The following is a 22,821-nucleotide window of genomic DNA, read 5'->3' as shown; positions in this document are numbered from 1 at the left end:
CATATAGGAGGAGAAGCGTTCACAAGCTATTTTAACATCCTTCACCCCTCTTAGATCCACTCAACTTGCGGGGAAATTATTGGATAATCCTGTCCCAATAGCATGCACATCTACAATGGCAATGAAGCATTGTACGAAGTTTCAAATATATCCAATAAGCCATATAGGAGGAGAAGTGTTCACAAGCTCTTTTACATCCTTCACCCCTCTTAGATCCATTATAACTTTTAGAAAAATAATTGGATTCTCCTGTCTCGACAGTATGCACATCTGCAAATGGCAATGAAGCATTAATTGTACAAAGTTTGAAATCTATCCGATAAGCCATATAGAAGAAGTGTTCACAAGCTATTTTACATCCTCCACCTCTCTTGGATCCACTATAACTTGTAGGAAAATAATTGGATCCTCCTGTCCCACCAATATGCACATCTACAAATGGTAATGAAGCATTGTACAAAGTTTCAAGTCTATCCGATAAGCCATATAGGAGGAGAAGCGTTCACAAGATTTTGTGATAGACAGACGGATGGACGGACAAAAATATACAAACACAATATGTCTCCCCATGAAATAGGGGAGACATAATTTCTCGCCAACAGTGGTGCCGTTTCAGGTAGGCTACCCCCTCCCCCTTCACAGACATCACCATGCACGAAACCAACCACATTTCGTATGCTCATCTCCAGTTTGAGGTAATCAAGTTGTTGGCAGCAGCTTTGTCTGAAAACACCTGTAAGGCATATCAAATGGGCCTACAAACCTATTTTAATTCTTGTCTTTTCCAAAGGTTAAATACCCCATGGTCACCTACTTCTGACTTACTAGTAATTGTCAGATTTGTTGCCCATTTGTCATAAAGATGCCTTGCCAATGCAACAGTTCCGTCATACTTGGCATCAATCTCATACTATTGTAAACGTTAGGTCTTAAAGATCCAACTATTGAATTCCTGGTGCAAAATAAATGTCACAGGGCTTAAAGTGCAAGTCTCCTAGTATTGATGGAAGGCTGCTAATCACCAGGACCATTTTAGGTCAAATAATTTCAGTTCTACCTAGTGTTTGTTCACGTTAATATGAGACCACTTTGTTTTTATCAACTTTCTCTATCGCATTTTATGGTCTCCTTACAGCAGGAGAACTTGTAGTTTCAGGCAAGTCTCCAGACAGGGTTCATATGATCAGTTCAAGTTGATGAAAATAGCTCCTTACTACACCTTAATTCGTTATTCTAAAACTGATCAGTGTGGCAAAGGCACTTTTCTGCAACTGCACAGCACAGGTGGTCTGACATGCCCTATGGAAAACCTGCTACATTATTTAATAAAGTGCACCGCCACGGCACATGATACGCCCGTCACATATTGTTAACAGTATAGATTGTACCCATTAAAACATTTGTTTTTATATCACCTTAATTAAATGTCACAGTGACCTTAAAGTAGGATGCGACACACCTTCTACATAAGATGCATTAGTTGACCAATTTTGGTGATTCTAGGTCTAATAGTTTTCAAGTTATGAGCCGGACAAGTTTTTGCCATATATGGCCATATCTTCTTAATGAAAAGTCACAGTGACCTGGTTTTAATGTGCGACACACCTTCTACCCAAGATGTATCTACAGACAAAGTTTGATGATTCTAGGCCTTGTAGTATTTAAGTTACGGGTCGGACACGAAAAAGCTAACAGACGGACGGACATGAACGCCATACCATAATACGTCCCGTCTTAAGACGGGCGTATAAAAATCGGACCCAACCAACCTGGCCCATTATTCTGTCATTTTGCAGACGGCCCTTTGTCAAAATATAAGTTTACATCGGTGCTGTCTAAATCAATTTCTGCATTAAACTTGGATGTTTTAAAGGGCTACAATTCCTACTCTTTTTGTATTGGAGCAACTACTGAACTAACGCTATAGGGATTCGCACCCCCAAGTTTTCCATTCATCTGTAGAAGATGGAAATCTAATTGTTTGAAGACCTAAATTCGATTCCAAACTTTTAATAAATCAAAGTTGACATGCCAGATCCCCAAGCTGTTTGGGTCATCTATTATCAAAAGGGCTTTTATGCAGGCCATAACTAGATTTGGTAGGTGTGATTTAAATTTACAAAGACTGAATATTTCAATATGGTGGCAAGGGTACAATGGCTTCACAGTAGAGTTTTAAAAATGAGTCTTAAAAGGGTAGGTCCTACCCTTAATACAATCCTCGTGCATTGTGGTGGTGGTGATGATATTAAGGTAACTCAAGGGGCGTCAGTAATCCACTACCCGGACATTGCAAAACATGTCCAATTTTGTTTCGGAGATGGAACCCCATCTGCCTAAATTGGGCAACACTCTATTTTTCAATACAACCCAATGGGGCTTGGGAGCAATCATAGACAACCGGACACAATTCTATCCACCACAATAAACATTCACCATCGCAAGGGTATGAAAGGGCACGGCTGTTTGACACCGCTCAGGCCTCCCACCAGTCAGTGGGAGAGACCCCATGCATAAATGCTATGATAAAGCATTTACTTAATTATGGGATTTTGTGGCGAACTGAGCGGCATACATCAATTGAACTCTTAACTGGATATGTGTCTGTTTTGGACCACTGCACCACCCAGGGTCACAGCTGAATATCACGTAAATTTTGGGACCCTTGATTTAGTTTCCCTTGACCTCTACAGTTCGCAGGTTCATGGACATTTAAGACTATTGTTATATTGAACCTTCTATTCTTTGACCATGACTTCTGCATCGCCCAGGGTCAAGGCCACAGTTATGATGATTTTGCATTGAAATGTTGAATGTTGTTCAGATTGTGTTGCTGGGCCTTCCTGTTGGTTTTTGAAGGCCCTAACTTGTTTGCATCATCAGCCTTGCCTATAAACGCCAAATAAATGTAACCCAAATTTTTTTGTTTTTTATTGCGCTTATACGAGATTAACGTTTGAGATTCATACATGTACATAATTCAGTGATATAAATTTTGTAATGAAATACCTTAATCCAATGACAGTAGCGGATCTAGAGGAGGGGGATAGTTGGTTGGTCACTGGGTTGCAAACCTAACCCTCATTTGATTGAATTGTTGGTTTGTTTGGGTTTTTTTGTTGTCATTTTGCGGTCTTCAATCGCCCTTCTTGGGCGGATAAGGCAGGCATATTTTTGACATTGACCATTAATGCAAATAATTGATATAGGTGATTGCCCCCCTCCCCACCCTATTTTTAACAGTAGTAGTAAATGAGAAGAATGTAAAGCTTGAAAGTTATGAATAAAAATCTTGTAAACGAAGTATGATAATTAATAGTACTCCACCCCCTGATTTAAGGCAATGAAGATTATAGGAGAAAACTTTCTTAAGGCGGGCATGATAGAGGACTAACCTACCAACCCTTCCTTCCCCCATGATTTATGACAAAGAAGTCTGGAAAAAAATTTCATGGACTCCATCCCTCCTCTCCATTCACAAACTAGGATTTAGGAGATTTGAAATACGATGATACGTGCCTGAAAGCTACAAAGTTGGATCCCCCCTTTTGACAATTTCTGAATCCGCTACTGAATATAAATCTGGCAACAAAATATTGATGTTTCAAATTCGTTTTCCATTTCAAAAGCTCAGTACAACTTAACAAATGATATCCATTATAAGACATGAAAAACAAAATATCACTTCCTTTGATGAGAATATGATGTCATGTCAAGCTCTATGTACAAATGAATCAATAAGACATTCATCTTCAGTGTTATGTAAAGCAAATATTTTTTAATAATGAAATCTTTAAAATGACAAATTATCAGCCAAAAAGTTGTGTCATTACTAAATTATTCAAACAACATAAAAAACCCGCTAGATTACGTAGTAAAAAAAAAAAGAACATGATTAATTAACAGCATTAATAGAAAAATAAAATAAAAGTATTGAGGAAAACCCGGCACGAATCAATGATATATTCACCCAAGTTTCAATTTCACAGTGCTGGTGTAAATTAAATCATGGCTATCTATATTATCATTACGCCCCTTGCTCAGATGGGGTTAAATTGATCTAGAATATTCTTTACAAGTGATGTTTTAATTTGTCATTACTGGTGTAGTATTCACTGCGATAAAACAAACTTTCCAAGGAATTCATGATTCCGTACAAATCTAGATATTAATTGAAATAAATATAGGAAAATAAGTAGCAGAGAAAACACTACAAAATTAACAACGTTTTAGGAAGAATAAAGAATGTCAGCATTTCATACAGCAAAACGTTTCCCCCTCAAATGCGTCACTAAGAGGGAGTCACTTCAGAAATCTAGTTATCTCCCCTAGTAAAGATTCCAAGAAATAAAACAAGCCTTTTCAATTTCATTTTTATGATCTTTAAAATTAATCCATATATCATGAAAAAGCATTGCATTCTGATAAATGTTTATATATTTCATAAACAAACAAAACTGAGAATAAAATGATAACATGATATGATTAAAATCTGCAGCTGCCGATTATAAAGTCTCCCAAACGAAGTATTGGCTGTATAAAAATGGGCTTTTTCTGAGCACTACTATTTTCTTCCACATTAATAACTCCCTTGCACCAAGTCCATGCCAATTTTAATTTTATATTTTAAAAAATTAGATCACAAAGACCTCGAGTTTGAGAATTTTCAAAAAATCCATTTCCTATAGAAAAACTGGCATCACTTGACCTTAATCATAGTTTGTAGGTCCCAACATCCTCTCAGCATTTTTGAAGATTCCATGTCTCTATTAGTCCCGCTTCTATAATTATAAATGTTTTTTATGTTCAAGGTCAAACTCACTGTAGTCATTTGACCTTCATACTAGTTTGTAGGTCCCATCATCCTCTCATCACTTTTGAAGATCCCAGGTCCCTATCAGATCTGGTTCTGAAGTTATATCAGATTTTATGTTCAAGGTAGGAGGTCAAGGTCACCTGATCTTGATACTAGTTTGTAGAACTCAGCATCAATTTATCATATCTGAAGATCCATGTCTCTATCGGTCATTATGAGTTTTTATGATCAAGGTCAAGATTGCTGGAGATACTAGTGTGTAGGTCACAGCATCCTTTTATCATATCAGTGAGAAAGTTTCCCAGGTTACATTGTATCTGGGTTCTCTCTTCCACCAATAAAAAACTGGGCGCCACCAGATAACTGAAAAATTGTTGAGTGTGACGGAAAACATCAATCAATCAATTAATCCACTGAGCTACCGCGACCAGTTAAAAATTTTGATGCCAGTAATGGACTCGGGATCTTCACTTCACCCTACAAATTACATTTGGTTGAAATCCGACAAACTTGATTTTTTGGCAGACATTTTGAAACGTTTGAAAATGGAACTGAAAGAAATATTGATGCTAGAAATGAACTGTGGACCCTCAATTGACCCCAGAACCTAAACCTCGTAGAGATTTTAACACTTTGAAATATATCTGTATAATTATGGCAATTACTTTGAGAATAGCGGCACGAAAAAACACTGATGGTGGAAATGGACTTGGGGTCATCAAATTACCCTAGAAATAGAATTTGCAAACTTCCGCCAGAGTTCGTTTGCTCACAAACGTAGGTGACGTAATGAGGCCTCGACGGGGAGTTTGATAGAATTTGGTTAAAAATTTCTCAACGTTTGGCAGCCATTTTGAATTGGCGGTCATTTTAAAAAAATTGAGAATTGATTGCACCCCTCATTATCCCCTTTCAACTCATAAAGTTTGAATTGGATCTGTGTAAGGACTTTAATAAAATCGAGCAGACAATTTTATCACCAAAGAAGAGAAATAATAAGAATATATATGATATATAATATAATATGCCAGAATATATATATTATAATAATATATTACTATATATTGATTATATTATAATATATATTATATAATATATAATAAGAAGAAACGGAGCAAAAACAATATGTGTTCGGGGTCATAATAAGAACCGAGGAAAAACATTGTGTCTCCAAACTTCGTTTCGGAGACTTAACAGACGATAACAATAAATAGTAATTAAACATATTTCAAACCCGTCGACTCAAACGCAAACCCGTCGATTCATATACAAATAAGTAACAAAAATGATGAACTCACGGCATGATGTGGCTATTTTAAAAACAGCAAATAAAATATTTTCAACATTCATGTATGCAAAATGAGCATACAAAAAAGGTAACATAAAACAGAAATCACATTTGAAATGACGAAATAAAGCAACAGACAGTCAATATAAGATAAACCTATATATTTGTAAGTGTACTCATAATAAGATAATGAGTAGATTTGGGCTATTACTCACGTTTCGTTGCATGGTGAAAAGTACGCCAAAATATGTTTCGGTGTAATACATAATCGCATGAATTCTTACTTCCCAAAAGTGTTCATTTTTTTCCATTCTCTTTTTCATAGAAATCCATGAAAATGAAAAATGTGGAAATGACACACATTTGATGAGCATTAGGTTACTTGTATTAGGATTCTGTGTTCTGAACACTAGCTTACTTGTATTAGGATTCTGTTCTGAACACTAGGTTACTTGTATTAGGATTCTGTGTTCTGAACACTAGGTTACTTGTATTAGGATTCTGTGTTCTGAACACTAGGTTACTTGTATTAGGATTCTGTCTTCTGAACACTAGGTTACTTGTATTAAGATTGTGTTCTGAACACTAGGTTACTTGTATTAAGATTGTGTTCTGAACACTAGGTTACTTGTATTAAGATTGTGTTCTGAACACTAGGTTACTTGTATTAGGATTCTGTTCTGAACACTAGGTTACTTGTATTAGGATTCTGTGTTCTGAACACTAGGTTACTTGTATTAGGATTCTGTGTTCTGAACACTAGGTTACTTGTATTAAGATTGTGTTCTGAACACTAGGTTACTTGTATTAAGATTGTGTTCTGAACACTAGGTTACTTGTATTAAGATTGTGTTCTGAACACTAGGTTACTTGTATTAGGATTGTGCTATGATTCCCAACGGTACAAAAGCATAAATAATGTAAACGTTTCTACTACACATGTATAAAAATAGATTATGAATTCTTTCTCGGTGGGGTTTAATACATTTACATTGCTATAATAAGAATTTAGACTGCCTGTTTTGTTCTAATACAGGAGGTCCCAAGTCGAATGAAAAATAAATATCAACTATGTGAACAAAAATATTTGATTAAAATCAAAAATAGAGGGTTCTATTTGATAAACATGTACATGCATTATGCGCACGTCTCTCTCCTCCGAAATCACCATTCTAAACTCATGTCGGCTTTGCTCCATTTGTATTTCCCGCCTCTTTTGAGGAACATCTTTTCATCAAAACCGCTGTATTTCAGGGCATTTTTCACTCCAACATCGAGAATAGAGCGAGAGGGCAATTTGCTTCCATTCGTGCAGTCCAAAAATCGCATCTAGATTTTCAAAGAACGATTATTAATCACATTTAGGGTATCTTAAAAGTCTATATGATATAATTTCACGTTTCTCTAACAATAGATGCTGAAAATAAAGATTTACTTACGTATTCATCAAGGAGGAGATAGCTGTCTTTCATCTAAACAAGAAAAGGGTATATGAAATCACATTTTTAAACGTTTTCTCAACTTACATTACAGAATGGGTGATTAAGTTCACAAAGTATGCTCCATCTTTGTTATAATAATACTGATATGAACTTCATTATACAGTAGTAATACTTACATGAACTTGATTATAACAATACTACATTTGTAACATGAACTTGATTATAATAATACTAACATGAGCCTAATTATGGTAAAACTAACATGAACTTGATTATATATAACAATACGAACAAGAACTTGGTTATGATTATACTAATATGAACTGGATATAATATTTACATGAACTTGGTTATGATGTTATGAACATAAACCTGGTTATAAAAATACTAACATGAACCTGGTTATAATAATGCTAACATGAACCTGGTTATAATAATAATGTTAACATGAACCTGGTTATAATAATGTGAACATGAACCGGGTTATAATAATGTGAACATGAACCGGGTTATAATAATGTGAACATGAACCGGGTTATAATAATGTGAACATGAACCTGGTTATAATAATAATGTGAACATGAACCTGGTTATAATAATGCTAATACAGGGGCGGATCCGGAAAAATCTCCAAGGGAGGTGAGACCAATATTGTATGTTTTCCGCCCTAAAAGGGGAGTGCAACCCCGTAACCCCCTAGATCCGCCACTGCTAATATGAACTCGGTTATAATGATACTAATGTGGATTTAGTTACAATAATACTAATATGAGTATGAACTTAAAAGTATTTCGAAATGTACGTGCTGTGCATTACCCGACAGGCCTTACTAACCTGTTCGTTGGATTCTGGAACTAAACAAGAAATGTTCTTGTGACGTTCGCAAAAATTCCGAAATTCCTGTGACGTCACTACCATAGCTTCTGCGTTTCGTAGTGCATTTTCACCACAGTTTTCTCCGCCAATCAAAAGACACTGAAATACCTAAGATAAAACAAATCAAATATTTGATTTGGGAAGAAAAGAAGAAATTATGTAAATGTTTTTGATATTTGAAGTACCGTACTGTATATGTGGAACAAAACATTCTAATCTCAGGAGAGTAGTGAATTAACGACCAGCAAGGAAATTCTCATACCGACTTACTTCCTGATCAAACTGATTATCATCATCATATTTAAAATTGTGCCATGATAAAATACACTGTACATGCTTTTACCTGTTGAGAATGATTTGAAACAATTTACTTTTAAGGTTTTTTTGTTTTTTTTTTACCTTCCAACGACAAGGTGCAAGTTCGGCAATGTCAGTATTCATATCCTCATCTTTGTTGTGAACATTTACAACTGTATTAATCTTGAAGGCAACCTTAAATGTGTGACCCAAACATTAATAGATAAGGAAAAAGTTCCTTTTCATGAATCTAAAGTTAAAACACATGTATGCTCATTCAATTCAAATACATGTATATATTCATCCAATTTGCAATTATTCAATTGATTTTAGACTTGCTATACTGGCAGTAAATTAACTGATAAACCCCATGCTTGTATAATTTTTGTTCATTTTATGGTATATGAATTATATTCAGGAATCTATATCCTCTCTGAAACGTAAAGATGACACATAACAAAGTTCATTTCTTCCCTTAGCCACAAAGTGAATTATAAAAGTACGAAAATTACTCCCCGCGAAAACAATTGATTTTACAGTATTACTTGAATTTGTACCCGTTTACTTTAAGATCATACTTTGTACGTCCTGCACCAGTCTCGAACTCGGTACAAGCTTTCCAGGTGGTCCTTTCTGCTTGAGGTCTGGCATCGTCCAATTTGTCTGTTTGTTTCGGGATCAAAACTGTCACATGACACAGCCAAAATATCCAAGTACTCGCCTGTAAAAGTAAGATCCCATTTATAAATGCAAGTCAAATATTCTATTAAGAATATCTAAAACATGATGATAATTGTATGTTGATTGATTGATTGATGTTTTCCGCCACTCAACAATTTTTCAGTTACCTGGTGGCGCCCAATTTTTTTTATTAGTGGAAGAGAGAACCCAGATACAATGTACCTGGGCTGGGAAGAGACCATCGACCTTCCGAAAGTAAACTGGGAAACTTTCTCACTTACCGGAGCGAGTGGGATTCGAACCCGCGTCGACGGAGGGGTTAATTGTATGTAAATCAAATATAAGTACAAATCAGTACAAGTACACATATATTTTAACATGCATGAATATAAATGTATCCAAACACTGAAAGCAAAATTGTCGTTACATATATATGTACACTCCATTTACATGCAGAATGTCTGTATACTATCATGTACTGAACCAATCAGCGCTCAAAAGCTTTTGTTTCGCGGCTGAGTTAAGGCTTTCCCCATAAATACCAGTACGCTCGCGCCGGTAAGTGAGAAAGTTTCCCAGTTTACTTTCGGAAGGTATGCATATGTATCCTTGATATTATCAAAAGGCTCTCAAGCATCGTACACCATTAAATTAAAAAGACCATTCTTTAAAATTTGGATGGGATGAATTTAATTGTTTAAGCGTTAAATTGTGCTCGTATTTCCGATGAAGTGAGATATCTTATATGATTTTATTTTTCACTTTCAAATGTTGTTCTGGTTATTTCTTTGGAGAAATGGAAAATTTGCGTTTTTGAAACTAACACTTTTAAGAATGTTACCAAATCAAGTCAGCATATACCTCTTTAATATTTTAATACTGCATTTGATTTCAATGTACTACATGTAGCTAGTCGTACATGTATGATGTACGTGTAAAATGGAATCAAACATATCCCTTACGAAGTTCGCTTTCCGTCACTCATTTGTAGAAAACATTTCTCTCTCTCTCTCTCTCTCTTGATATATATATATAATGCGGCATGATTATATGGTTACATATACATGTAATATGCTTTTTCTCCCAATTAATTTAGAAGGACATTTGCAAAGCAACAGTGGATAACAAGAGTACCGCCAACGATACATAATACGCCCGTGAAAAGCTAATATAGGGTGTTTTTCTTACACCATGATTTGTAGAACTTGGCTTCATGTAGTATCAGCAATCATCTGGGTGTGACATACTTTCTTTGCATCGTAAAAACAGACAAATCATGTACTCTTTATGTAATATTTTCACTTGGCATAAGATGTGCACAGAGTTTGATGGTCCTAGCCCCAATGGTACGGTCTGTATCCTCCTACATGTAATACGACCTTGTCCTTGAGAAATAATAGGCATCCTCCACTTGGCATAAAGTGTATGTATATCAAGTTTGACGGTCCTAGCCCCAACAGTTCGGTATGTATACTGCCTATAAGGTTATACTACTAAGTAATACTGCGGTCTTGACCTTTGCCTTGAAAAATAATAGGCTTCTTCTTCTCATCATTGTGATCAAATGTACCGAGTTGCAATTTTCTGGAGCTTACGGTTCGGTTTGTATCCTGCATATAATGTTTTCCTGCTAAGTGATACTGCAACCTTGACCTTTGATCTTGAAAAACAATAGGCATCTTTCTCTCATCATGATGATCAAATGTACCAAGTTGTAAAATCCCGGAGCTTACGGTTCGGTATATATCCTGCCCACAAGGTCCGAATGGACGGACAGACAGACGGACAACGCCATACCCATAATATGAAATGTGAAGACAACGAACAGTGATCAATCCCATAACTCCTACAAGCATCATAAAATAGAGAGTTGAGCAAACACGGATCCATTGGATATACCAGAGGTGGGATCAGGTTAAGAAGGAGTAAGCGTCCCCTGTTGACCGGTCATACCCGCCGTGAGTCCTATATCTTGATCAGGTAAACGGAGTTATCCGTAGTCAAAATCAGTGTGCCAAGAACGGCCTAACAATCGGTATGAAACAAGTCAGACAGCATTTGACCCAATGATAGGTTGTATTGGCAAACTAGATTGTTATAACGACCATAGAATTTGCGAAATGCTGACTTTAAACGAAGCTGTTGAAACCCCATGGCCATCAACTTGTTTGTCAGTACCCTGCCTATATGTAGACATATTCTTGATAGGCCATGACTTTGTAAATGCAGACGATATAAATCCAAACATTTCCAGATATTGAGAGTGTATATAGTGTCTATGTCTGTAAAATATGTCTAGTATTACACAGAACAAAGAGGAAAAAAGATTGCTGTAAAAGTTTTATATTGTCAATGCCTGGATTGTAAGATATGCAGAGCACTCTGAATCGGAGTTGAATATGCTTTTAGTATTTCTCGATTTGGGTGTAAACCAATGGTGTGGGAGGATATTGGGTTTTTAGAATTTAGGGCAGCTCTATATGTCATGAATTTACAACAAAAATCGTATAAATTACAGGTGCCTAAACCAAGAAGCGTGGACTCGGAAGAAGACTGTTGAAGTTTCTGGGAGTGAAATAAAACACTCGTGAATGAACATGAATACAATGTAAATCATTTCTGAGTTTTCTGTTTTATATAGGATTAAACGTTCTTTTTGAAGAAATTATCGATGTGTAAACTCCGGACATTTTGCTCACAAACTGAATAAAAGTGCGAAGCACTTTTATGTTAAGTTTGTGAGTAAAATGTCCGGAGTTTACACATCGATAAATTCTTCAAAAAGAACGTTTGATTCTTATAATTCCAATTCATTCACTTTACTAACAATTCCAAAAATTTGAATAGTTTCCCCGCACTATGTTATATGTTTGGGTACCTGTAAAGTGCGAAACGAAACGAAACGAAATCTACCGAAACAAAACGAAATCTACCGAAACGAAACCCACCGAAACAGATTATATAACCGAATTCTTTTAATTATAATAATTAAAAACGGTATATTAGGCCCGTGTGAACGTTACCACATATAAATAAAATTCGCCTCCCCTTTGATGTAGGCTTTCGCCTTGACTGATACAAAGTTTTAAAAGTTGGAAGGGGGGTTGATTAAGCACAAAGTACGTATCCGAAGTTGATTAAATACCACGTGTAATTAGTTTTGGTCCATAAATTTCAGAACGGAGGGTTACAGTCTTATAAGTCAGAGATCTGGGGAAACACACTAAACGAGGGTGGGGTTGCCGGCGTTGGATCCACCTTTGGGCATCATGCATGTTTCAGTATTTTTTGCTGTGGATATTGTGTATTTGTATGTAGTATATCAAACGGTGGATTCTGAGTATGTCCTCCCTTTATCTTTGTAATTTCTGCTTCCCTTGATCATAAGCCTTTTGATTTTACAAAATGCTCACATCCTCCTGATATCATTGCATATCACATTTCCGTTTTCCGTCCCGTTTTCAATTCCCCGTCTTAGCAACATCCTAAATGTATAGAGTTATCTTTAGACTCACTACATACAGTGTATCCATAATAATTTTTAATAATATATGTATATATATCTTACCGAATTGCATTCATATAATATGGTATACTATTTAATGTTTTTCTATTATTGAAAGCATTCGTACCTCAGCAGTTAGAGATAAAATAAGGGGTTAAGAGATCTTCCTGCTTTCAACTTTCTCAGACACCAGCTTCTTCAAATAATGTATCTATACCCAAAGGCGGATCCAACGCCGGCGACACCTCCCCTTGTTTAGTGTGTTTCCCCATACCTCTGAAATTGCAACCCTCCGTTCTGAAATTTATGGATCCGAAACTAATTGCACATGGTATTTAATCAACTTCGGATATGTACTTTGTGCTTAATCAACCCCTTCCAACTTTTAAAACTTTGTATCAGTCAAGCCGAAAGCCTACATCAAAGGGGAGGCGAATTTCATTTATATGTGGTAACTTTGACTGGGGCCTAAGATACCATTTTTAATTATTATAATTAAAAGAGTTCGGTTATACAATCTGTTTCGTTTCGGTAGGTTTTGTTTCGTTTCGGTGGGTTTCGTTTCGTTTCGGTAGATTTCGTTCCGTTTCGGTAATTTCGTTTCGTTTCGATTTCGTTTCGCACTTTACAGGTACCCTATATGTTTTCAGGTGTGTATGAATACATCGCGTTTTCAGATTTATTGATGTGTAAACTTTTGTTCAGCTTTATTTTCGTCCAATCAAAACAATTGTAATAAATAACATTGGAATTATCTAATAAAAAACTTTAGAAATAATGTTCTTTTACACTAGATTAAATATTTTTAAGGTCATCAAAGTGTTTTGTTTGTGGTCGGGTCATATAGTTTTACCCTTTTCCGTCCTTCCGCAAAACCCAGTTTTTCCGGACTTTTCCCCCGAAACGCCTTGAGATATTGAATTGATGTTTTGTATGCAGGTGTATATTGTTGAGTAACAGATCGAGTATGAGTTTTGTTCCGGTTCGTTGATTTTTAGTAATGCTCTTTTAACCTAGAAAAAGTGTTACCAATGTATATCGCCACCCCGCATACCGTCATCGACTCGTGTAGACAAGATTTCCATATACGCTATAAAAAAAAAAAAAAAAAACAAAAATTAAAAAAAAAAAACACCCTCATATAACGCCAACCTCGCCTATCGCCACCCTCCACCTGTTTTCTGGTGCAAAAGGTCAAACTGCCTTTATACATCCTCCGATAACAATGCCAACGATCAGAAGCCCCAATTATACATAAGTGGTCTGTCCGGTGAATCGTAGCGAAACTAATTTGGTACGGGTCATGAAAACGGGAAGGCAAAGGAAATGGCGATAATAACTTGAACATACTCATTTAAATATTGTCTAGTAGTATTGCCTACGCGTGAACAACTGAAAGACGAAACTATACTATCAGCTGAAAACTTCTGCCAATGTTCGTTTGCACACAAACCAAATCTTTATACGATGAAGTCTCGACGAGAGAGTTTGCTATCAACTGCTCGTAAATGCCGTGTATCATATGTGACTTTTGCGTGTATTTATGTATGTGTGACGTCATGTTAATGTATTCAAGAAAAAAAAAAGTTGCCGTTGTTACATGTGTTCGTCAACCGCTCAACGTATTCGGTCATTGTAGGACCTTTCATGAGTCCATGACACAAACCAAACTATTATAGATGGACTTCAGTGTTTTACAAATGCACAAGCGCAGAATATGCCACTTTTTAACGAAGTTTTAAGAACTAAAGCAAAGAGTTTCATGCATTGACATATCTTGTCATATGTAGATGAGTAGATGTCGTAAAACATCACTTCCGATCGCGACTTATTTATTACAACTAAAAACAGATTATATATTTGCCATCACGACGTTTTAAATCAAATCAAACAAAACAAGAAAAGTTATTGATACACGCATCAAATTCGGCCGCAACTACTAAGTAACTATCAAAACTATGCAAGGTGAAAAATTGAAAGGGGACTGCGATCAATCTCATAAATACCGCAATGAATATGAAATTGAGAGTAGGACAAACACGAATACCTGGGAATATAAGAGGTGGGATCAGGTGCCCAGGAGTGAACATCCCCTGTTCACTAGAAGTAAGCACACCATTTAGAAACCTTCGTGTTTTTACAAACGAAGCTTATATTTTTTCCTGCATTAGTACTTCACTATAGTTCATTCTGGTAAGCTAAGGGTATTGCACACCCTTTAGTCGTTTTTCAAAACCATAACATACATGTATAATCGCCCGATCGATAATAAAGTTTTTTTCATTTTTAAAACGACCAGTCGGAATAGTAAACCGACATTTCATTCGACCGAACCTATCATTTAGAAGACTCGGTCAGTCGGGCGTGCCTTAGTGTCAAACCTGATTCAATATGGACATTATCTTCACTTGCTTTCTATTATAAAATCATTTCTCTTTGATACCGGGTGGTGACACTCACCGTATTTTTCGAACCACTTCTCTGTTATAAGACTCCCGTTGCTAACAATGGTGACACTCGGCAACTTTAGTTCCTCCTTACAAAACCTCACCAGTTCTCCCAAGTAAGACCCGCGTTTTACGATGAAAGGTTCTCCTCCTGCGAAGTTCACCTTTTCCATGCCTGTAATTTAAATGGGAACATTGAACTGCTCACAGGCAATAGATTTCTCTATCCGGGGAAAACTTCAGCATATTCAAACTTAACGGGGGAATAACACATTTATCATTTTCTTCTTTCAGTGCAAAGAACGTAATTAGACCAAAAGAATTTGATACACATTTGGAGGTGATTTTTTTTTAAATTTTATCTATTTTGTATAGATCTATCCTTTTTGAGAATTTTCCTCGTGTTAAGACGTCATCAGTGAAAATCTTGCAAACGCCTCCAATGACACGGGCCTCCATTTTCAAGGTCATATCCAAAATACTCAGTTTTTATAAAGTCCTTGCTTTCAATTCATTTTCAGGGTTATACACGAAACCTGGGCAACACGCGTGACAAACGGTACCCGTCTCGTGTGAATTCAACACATTTTATACATACATATTTAGTACATGTTTCAAACCTCGAACAAAAGATTTTTGCCTTTATCAAATCAAGTTCACTTGGTACATCCTAAGTCCAAATCTCTAGATACTCGAGAACAGTTTACCAACATATACAAATACAACTGTACTTCCGTTTTTGACACAAAATATGTACCTTTATAAATAAGAAAAATTGTTTATCTCTACGGTGTGTTATGAATGTATCCATTTCGAAAAACATTTGTGAGCAATGTTACAATGTATCTGGACAATTCATTGTAGGTATGCTGTCAATCAATATTCTCCTTCCTATTTTGCTCTCGTTTTCATCAAATCTTAAAGGGGCAGTAACTGTCATTTTGTCACCCAAACTTGAATTCAATGAAAATTGCCCCCATTTTATATCTTTCAGTAATAATTTAACACCGGTATTAAATTATTTCATTTGCTTCTTCCTTATATATTTCTTTACACTAAAAGTGGTTATCTAATGTAGTTTTATTAGGTTTCTCTTCTTTTGTACAAAAAGTTTTTATTAGTCATTAATATAATATATTCCTTCGGATGAGACCGCAAATCCGGAACCCCGTGTCACAGCAGATGTAGCACGATAAAGATCCCTCCCTGCTCAAAGGCCGTAAGCGCCGAGCATAGGACTAAATTTTGCAGTCCATCACCGGCAATGGTGACTTCTCCATATGAGTGAAAAATTCTTGAAAGGGACGTTATAGAATGAAAGGTGAAGATAACGAACAGTGATCAATCTCATAGCTCCTTTAAGCAATTCAAAATAGAGAGTTGGGCAAACACGGACCCTGGATATACCAGAGGTGGGATCAGGTGCGTAGGAGTAAGCATCTTCAGAAATGATAAGAAAATACAAACCAGTATCAAGGTCAAATGACTTCTGTGATCTTCGTTATGAAAAAGATCAATATATTCATATATTCCCGTGCCATTGAGAGAGTTTGAAAACAAATAGTTGTCATCAGTTTCATAGCTAATGTCCCTTTAAGGATTATGAAAGGCGAACATATTAAAGAAACAGTGATCAATCTCAGAACTCCCACAAGGAATACAAAATAAAGAGTTGGGCATACACGAACCCCTAGACATACCAGATTTGGGACCAGGTGCCTAGGAGGAGAAAGCATCCCCTGTCGACCGGTCACACCCGTCGTGAGCCCTATGTCTTGATCAGGTAAACGGAGTAATCCGTAGTTAAAATCAATGTGCCAAGAATGGCCTAACAATTGGTATGAAACACGTCAAACAGATTGATCCAATGATAGGTTACACTGTGTATACAGACAAACTAGATCATTATAACGACAATAGAATTTGCGAAATGTTTACTTTAAAGGAGACTGTTGAATCCCCTGTAACATCAACTTGTTTATCAGTAGCCTGCCTCGATTTAAAAACTGATCAAATCATCATACGCAGAACAAGCGCTTGCGTATCAAATCAGTTGAGAGATATAAACACCATATGCAGGTGATAATGGAATATTGCCACATAAATATGGGAAGTTGACGATGGAGAAGCTGAAATCATCCCGTTTGTCATAAAGTTGAGTTGTTAGTTTGCCTTTAATATCCATTTTCAATAAAATATCTCAGGACGAAACAGATGTGGAGGATTCCGTGATGTCTTTTTATCTCGAGTTCGCGGGATATATCGAATTGACAGATGAATGAAAATGACTATCGTTAATGAATACATAAACGTCGTCGATATATCTACATGTCCATTTGAAGGTCGCAGCAAACGATTTTTTCATCTCATGTAGAAGGTTTTGAATAAAAACAGGTCAGCTAACAAAGGAGCACAATTCGTGCCCATGGGATTTCCAACAGACTGTTGGAACACCTGATCACCAAAGACCACGAAGATATTGTCAATGAGGAACTCCAGCATATTTTTTATTTCAACTAAAGAGTATTTGTGCGTGGAATCAGAGTGGTGTTTAACAATGTAATTTTTTGGATGACTGATCACTAGATACAGATATTGTCCATTTTCGTTGAAGAAGAAACTTTCAATGATGTCAAAAAGTCTAGTCTTTAATTTATTGTGAGGAATGGTCGTGTAAAATGTTGAAAAGTGATATGTTTTGATATTGTTGATTTGAAAAAGGTTTTGCGATTTCAAATTAACTAAAAGTTCTTTAGAATGTTTTAGAATCCACATTTGATTTACACCACTTCTGGCATATAAGTTTCTGCTTCACATCTTTCAATATTTTCGTGAGGAGCAAAGATAGGGGTTTGGTAGAACATTTACTTGATCCAGCAATGTATCTTTGTTTGAAAGGGTTTTTGTAAAGTTTAGGAATCCAGTAAAAGTACAGTAATTCATATCCATCCATCCCATTGACTCACAGGTGCTTGTGGACAGGACTTCCGGTACCCCCCTTCTTTTATTTTTAAATGTTCAATTCCTTGGGTATTTCGGACCAATTATTGATAAAATATGTAACTTCAGAGGTTATCTATTTCAATGGAATACACAAATCTCTCATAGAAACCGTTTTTAAAAATGTCATATCACCGATCATAATATATGAACAAGGTGTGCAACTCAGCCAGCGACATGTTGAAAAAATCTACACCTCGCTGAGAAATCCTATCGAAAAAACACCAATAATGCATATACCAACTGAAAAGAACGGTCATTCTAAATCTACTGATGATTCGTGGATTAAATGCATCGCTATTTGGTGCGCAATAACTACTTCACACCGCTCAATTTCATCGTTTTAACCTCGCCATTTCTCATTTCTGACTATAACGAACGGAAGTTGTAATGCTGGAATATTTCTGTCGCAGCCAACTATTTTTAGAACGAGAAAACCCGGGACGAGGTCTTCCGAATACCATTAGCTACACGAAAAGGAAAGAAAATACCGATCAAAATATTTCAAATCGGTTGTGGAAAGACTTTAAAGACATGCACACTTACACATTATTGGAACCATACCACTTTTAATATATCCAAATATATTATCATTGTAAACTCTTAACCCTATACGATATGATTTGGATCATAATGGTGTTGACACAATGCCCCCCCCCCCCCCCCGAATAACCTACATGAGTTGACTTTATTGTGTTTGCAAGACATTGCTGATAAGCAGTAGAGAGTTTCAACCAAAAAGTCGAATCATGTATGTTCTTCGGAGAAGGGTGGGGGCCTGAACCCCTGTGATTAGGTCATACTGAACAGATCGATCTTTGATTATAATTATCTAAAATGATATTGGGAGTGGGGTAGGGGTAGAAGCGGGTAGTTTTTTTTATCATGATGTGAACTATACACAAAATATGTGTGCGATGCATGCACAAGTGCTGGTTGTTGATATTTGTTTAATCTTATATTTAAGTTATAACATAGAGTTTTTACATTCCTTTATCAATTAATTTGCCCCCCCCCCCCCTACTTTTTAATCGAATTTGGATCTGATCATATGTAAGGGGCTTGATAAACTATTTTGTTTCTTTTTAAAAAACGAATGTTAGCCAATGCTATATAGTTGGCCTTATAACTGAAATGTGGAACATTGTCAATATATTGTGCTTGCATGGTTCTTTCTGATTTCTATGATAAATTACCTACCCAACACTATGAGGCTTTTAATTATATTTGTGGATGTGCTAGTCTTTCCACAACCGACTTGACCAGTTAAATGAATTTACATGTAGCTAGACTTGATTACTATGATCGGTATTCTCTTCCCTTTTCCTGTAGCTAATGGTATTCGGAAGACCTCGTCTCGGGTTTTCTCGTTCTAAAAATAGTTTGCTGCGACAGAAATATTCCAACATCACAACTTCCGTTCGTTATAGTCAGAAATGAGAAGTAGCGAGGTTAAAACGATGAAATTGAGCGATGTGAAGTAATTATTGCGCACCAAATAGCGATGCATTTAATCCACGAATCATCAGTAGATTTAGAATGACCGTTCTTTTCAGTTGGTATATGCATTATTGGTGTTTTTTCGATAGGATTTCTCAGCGAGGTGTAGATTTTTTCAACATGTCGCTGGCTGAGTTGCACACCTTGTTCATATATTATGATCGGTGACATGACATTTTTAAAAACGGTTTCTATGAGAGATTTGTGTATTCCATTGAAATAGATAAACTCTGAAGTTACATATTTTATCAAAAATACGTCCGAAATACCCAAGGAATTGAACATTTAAAAATAAAAGAAGGGGGGTACCGGAAGTCCTGTCCACAAGCACCTGTGCATTGACTGGGATAAAAATGTGTCTACAACTGAAGCATTATTTTTAAAGAATTTCATCTTTTGAAAGGGCAGTTGGAGTATAAGTACGATTATCAAATGTGGAATTAGCCCAAAATTCGTTTTTAAAAAATACAATTGTAATAATGGGCCTTACAAACAAAGACAATATTGTTACAAGCTTTGTCAGAGAGCTGGAACCAAAACATATTCCTCATGCAACCTATCGTGTTCTTTGATCACTTTCTGGTATTTTTAACTTTTTAATCCGATTGAGTTAAATTTCATATTTTGCATAAATTGTTTAACTCATATAGCCTAAATTAATATACCATGTAGTCTCTCAGTCGAAATATATCCATGATCACGTGATCTATTACGTTGCTTGACTACATACTGTAAACGAAATCCTTATCTCCCGTAGTGTTTCTAATAACATTTTTCTCGAGCATTTGCGCACATCCACCATAAAGCCATTCCTTCATAACTTGCATCAGAAAACCATCGTTGCATTCCCCCCTTACATTCAGTAGACCAGTACTCCTTTAATACACGTATATAATTTGTCGAACTTGTCAAATCGTATCATTTTTCATATCTATGGCACGCCAAATTCACAAAAATTAGCTAAACATAGTTTCACAGTTGATAAACTAGGTTTTATATCGACTGTAAACTATAGTTTACGGACCGTAAACTATAGTTAACGACGTTAATCTATATTTCACATCTGTAAACCATAGTTAACAGATATTCTATGTTTCACAAGCGTAAACTATAATTAACAATGAAAACAATCATTAGCGATTGCAAAACATAGTTTATCTGATAAATACGGTTTCACGATTGTAAACTACGGTTTACAAGTCTAAACTATTATTAAGTTTATCTGATAAATATAGTATCACAATTTGTGAAACTAGGATTAACAATTGTGAACTATAGTTAACGAATGTAAATTATAGTTTACAAATGTGAATCTGTATTTATCAGCAAAATCTATTGTTAACTTTTATTTAAAGACAAATAAACTTGGATTAGCATTTGTAAATTATAGTTTACAACCGTTAAATATAGTTTTACGGATGAAAACAATATTTAACGAATCGTTAACTATAGTTTACAGTTCATAAACTATAGTTTACAGTCGATAAACCTAGTTTATCAACTGTGAAACTATGTTTAGCTCATTTTTGTGAATTTGGCGTGCCATACATATCTTATCATACTGACATAATTTTGGTCTGTTTTTTGAAGATCGAACAAAATACTGCTTCATACAGCACATACATCTTTAACAGTACATCAATTCGAACAACATAATACATGTACTATATATAGAGAGACTTTACCGTCTTCTTTCAGCAATTTCAGTCCCTTCTTCGCCTCGTCAATAGGTAACACATACGATGTTTTGGCTGTATGGAAACAGAATCCACATTTATAATTACACTGCCGAGTTAAATGATAGTTCACGCTTATCGGCTTTAATTCGTCCTGTTTTCTCGATTCCTCAGATTTCGTATCATGTTCACATGAAGGCCTACTCCTGAAAGTCATGCGTTTGATGGCGAAGACTGCGATCAATACTATTAACGAAAGTAGCGCTACTATTACGGAAAATATATCCATGTTACTTTTAGTCTCTAAATTATATGATTGTTCGAATACACATCTAGCTAGTACCTATATCGCAGCCTGCAAGTTTTTCAAAAAATGAATTGGGGTTTTATCTACTTCTGCTTTCTAAATTTATTCTTGGAAAACCTAGGAAAGAACAGGGCCTATATATAAGCCTCACCGGATAAAAATAGACTTATCGCAGGTTAGGTTATGATAAGAAAAACCGAAGAAATAAAGAAATGTATATATTTCGTGGTTTTCTTTGCACGTTGAAATCAAGTACACAAATGTATTAATTTTCTAGACGTTCCGGTTCAGTGGTTGTATTTTGACAAGCTCTACGCAGGGTTATCGTTCCTTACACTCACAATTCTCAAAATCAACAGTGTTACATATGCATATCACGTGTAAATCCACTTTTTCACGGTTAGTAAAATTAAACTAGTTCATGAAGTATTAGAAAACTGTAGGGGCAAACAACTTATTGTAGTTTTTACTTCCTATTACAAGGTTTCGGTTTAACTTTTACTTTAATTTATTTCTGAATTTCGGTCCCGATGTAAATTATTCACCTGTAGTATTTGACCACGCCCACTTTACTTTAATGTCAATCTCTATTGTTCCAGTTACTAGGCCCTATATAAAGCTTTGCAGAAATATACTCGTTACAAGCGTCAGGAAAACCAAAGCGTCTCTGGAAATTAACTCAGGATGAAATAGCAATGACCATTTAAGTTTTTATGTGACCTTTATTTCGAAAGACTTCGTCTTTGAATAGATCTATACCAAATACTGGTATTTAAGACTTTAAAACACTGTCATAACATTTTTACGTTAAGTACTATTGACTTATTTGTCATTCTCTCGATATATGTGTCACATTAAATTTTATCATAATTATACAATTTTATCATAATCATACAATTTTATGGATAAGTCACGCGATATTGTAGATCAAAAACATCTCGTTCTGCTAACTTTCGATATTGAGTAAAATCGTATCCAATTTTCGT

At 35.7% G+C, this 22,821-nt stretch overlaps 1 protein-coding gene across 1 annotated transcript; it reads right to left on the bottom strand.

Moving 5' to 3' along the window:
* Nucleotides 1-2,916: 2,916 nt before the first annotated feature.
* On the bottom strand, nt 2,917-22,342 carry LOC125669758 (S-adenosylmethionine-dependent nucleotide dehydratase RSAD2-like). Its single transcript, XM_048904489.2, has 7 exons — nt 21,538-22,342; nt 15,366-15,527; nt 9,298-9,440; nt 8,822-8,914; nt 8,381-8,530; nt 7,544-7,576; nt 2,917-7,433 (listed from the first exon to the last, which is right to left on the bottom strand). The coding sequence occupies exons 1-7, from the start codon at nt 21,815-21,817 to the stop codon at nt 7,269-7,271; spliced, it is 1,026 nt and encodes a 341-aa protein (XP_048760446.1). The 5' UTR covers nt 21,818-22,342; the 3' UTR covers nt 2,917-7,268.
* Between the last annotated feature and the right edge of the window lie 479 nt (nt 22,343-22,821).

Source organism: Ostrea edulis, chromosome 4, assembly GCF_947568905.1.
Source record: "Ostrea edulis chromosome 4, xbOstEdul1.1, whole genome shotgun sequence".
Lineage (NCBI taxonomy): Eukaryota > Metazoa > Mollusca > Bivalvia > Ostreida > Ostreidae > Ostrea > Ostrea edulis.
Note: the sequence above shows the minus strand (reverse complement) of the source record. Positions and strands in the feature narration are given on the sequence as shown.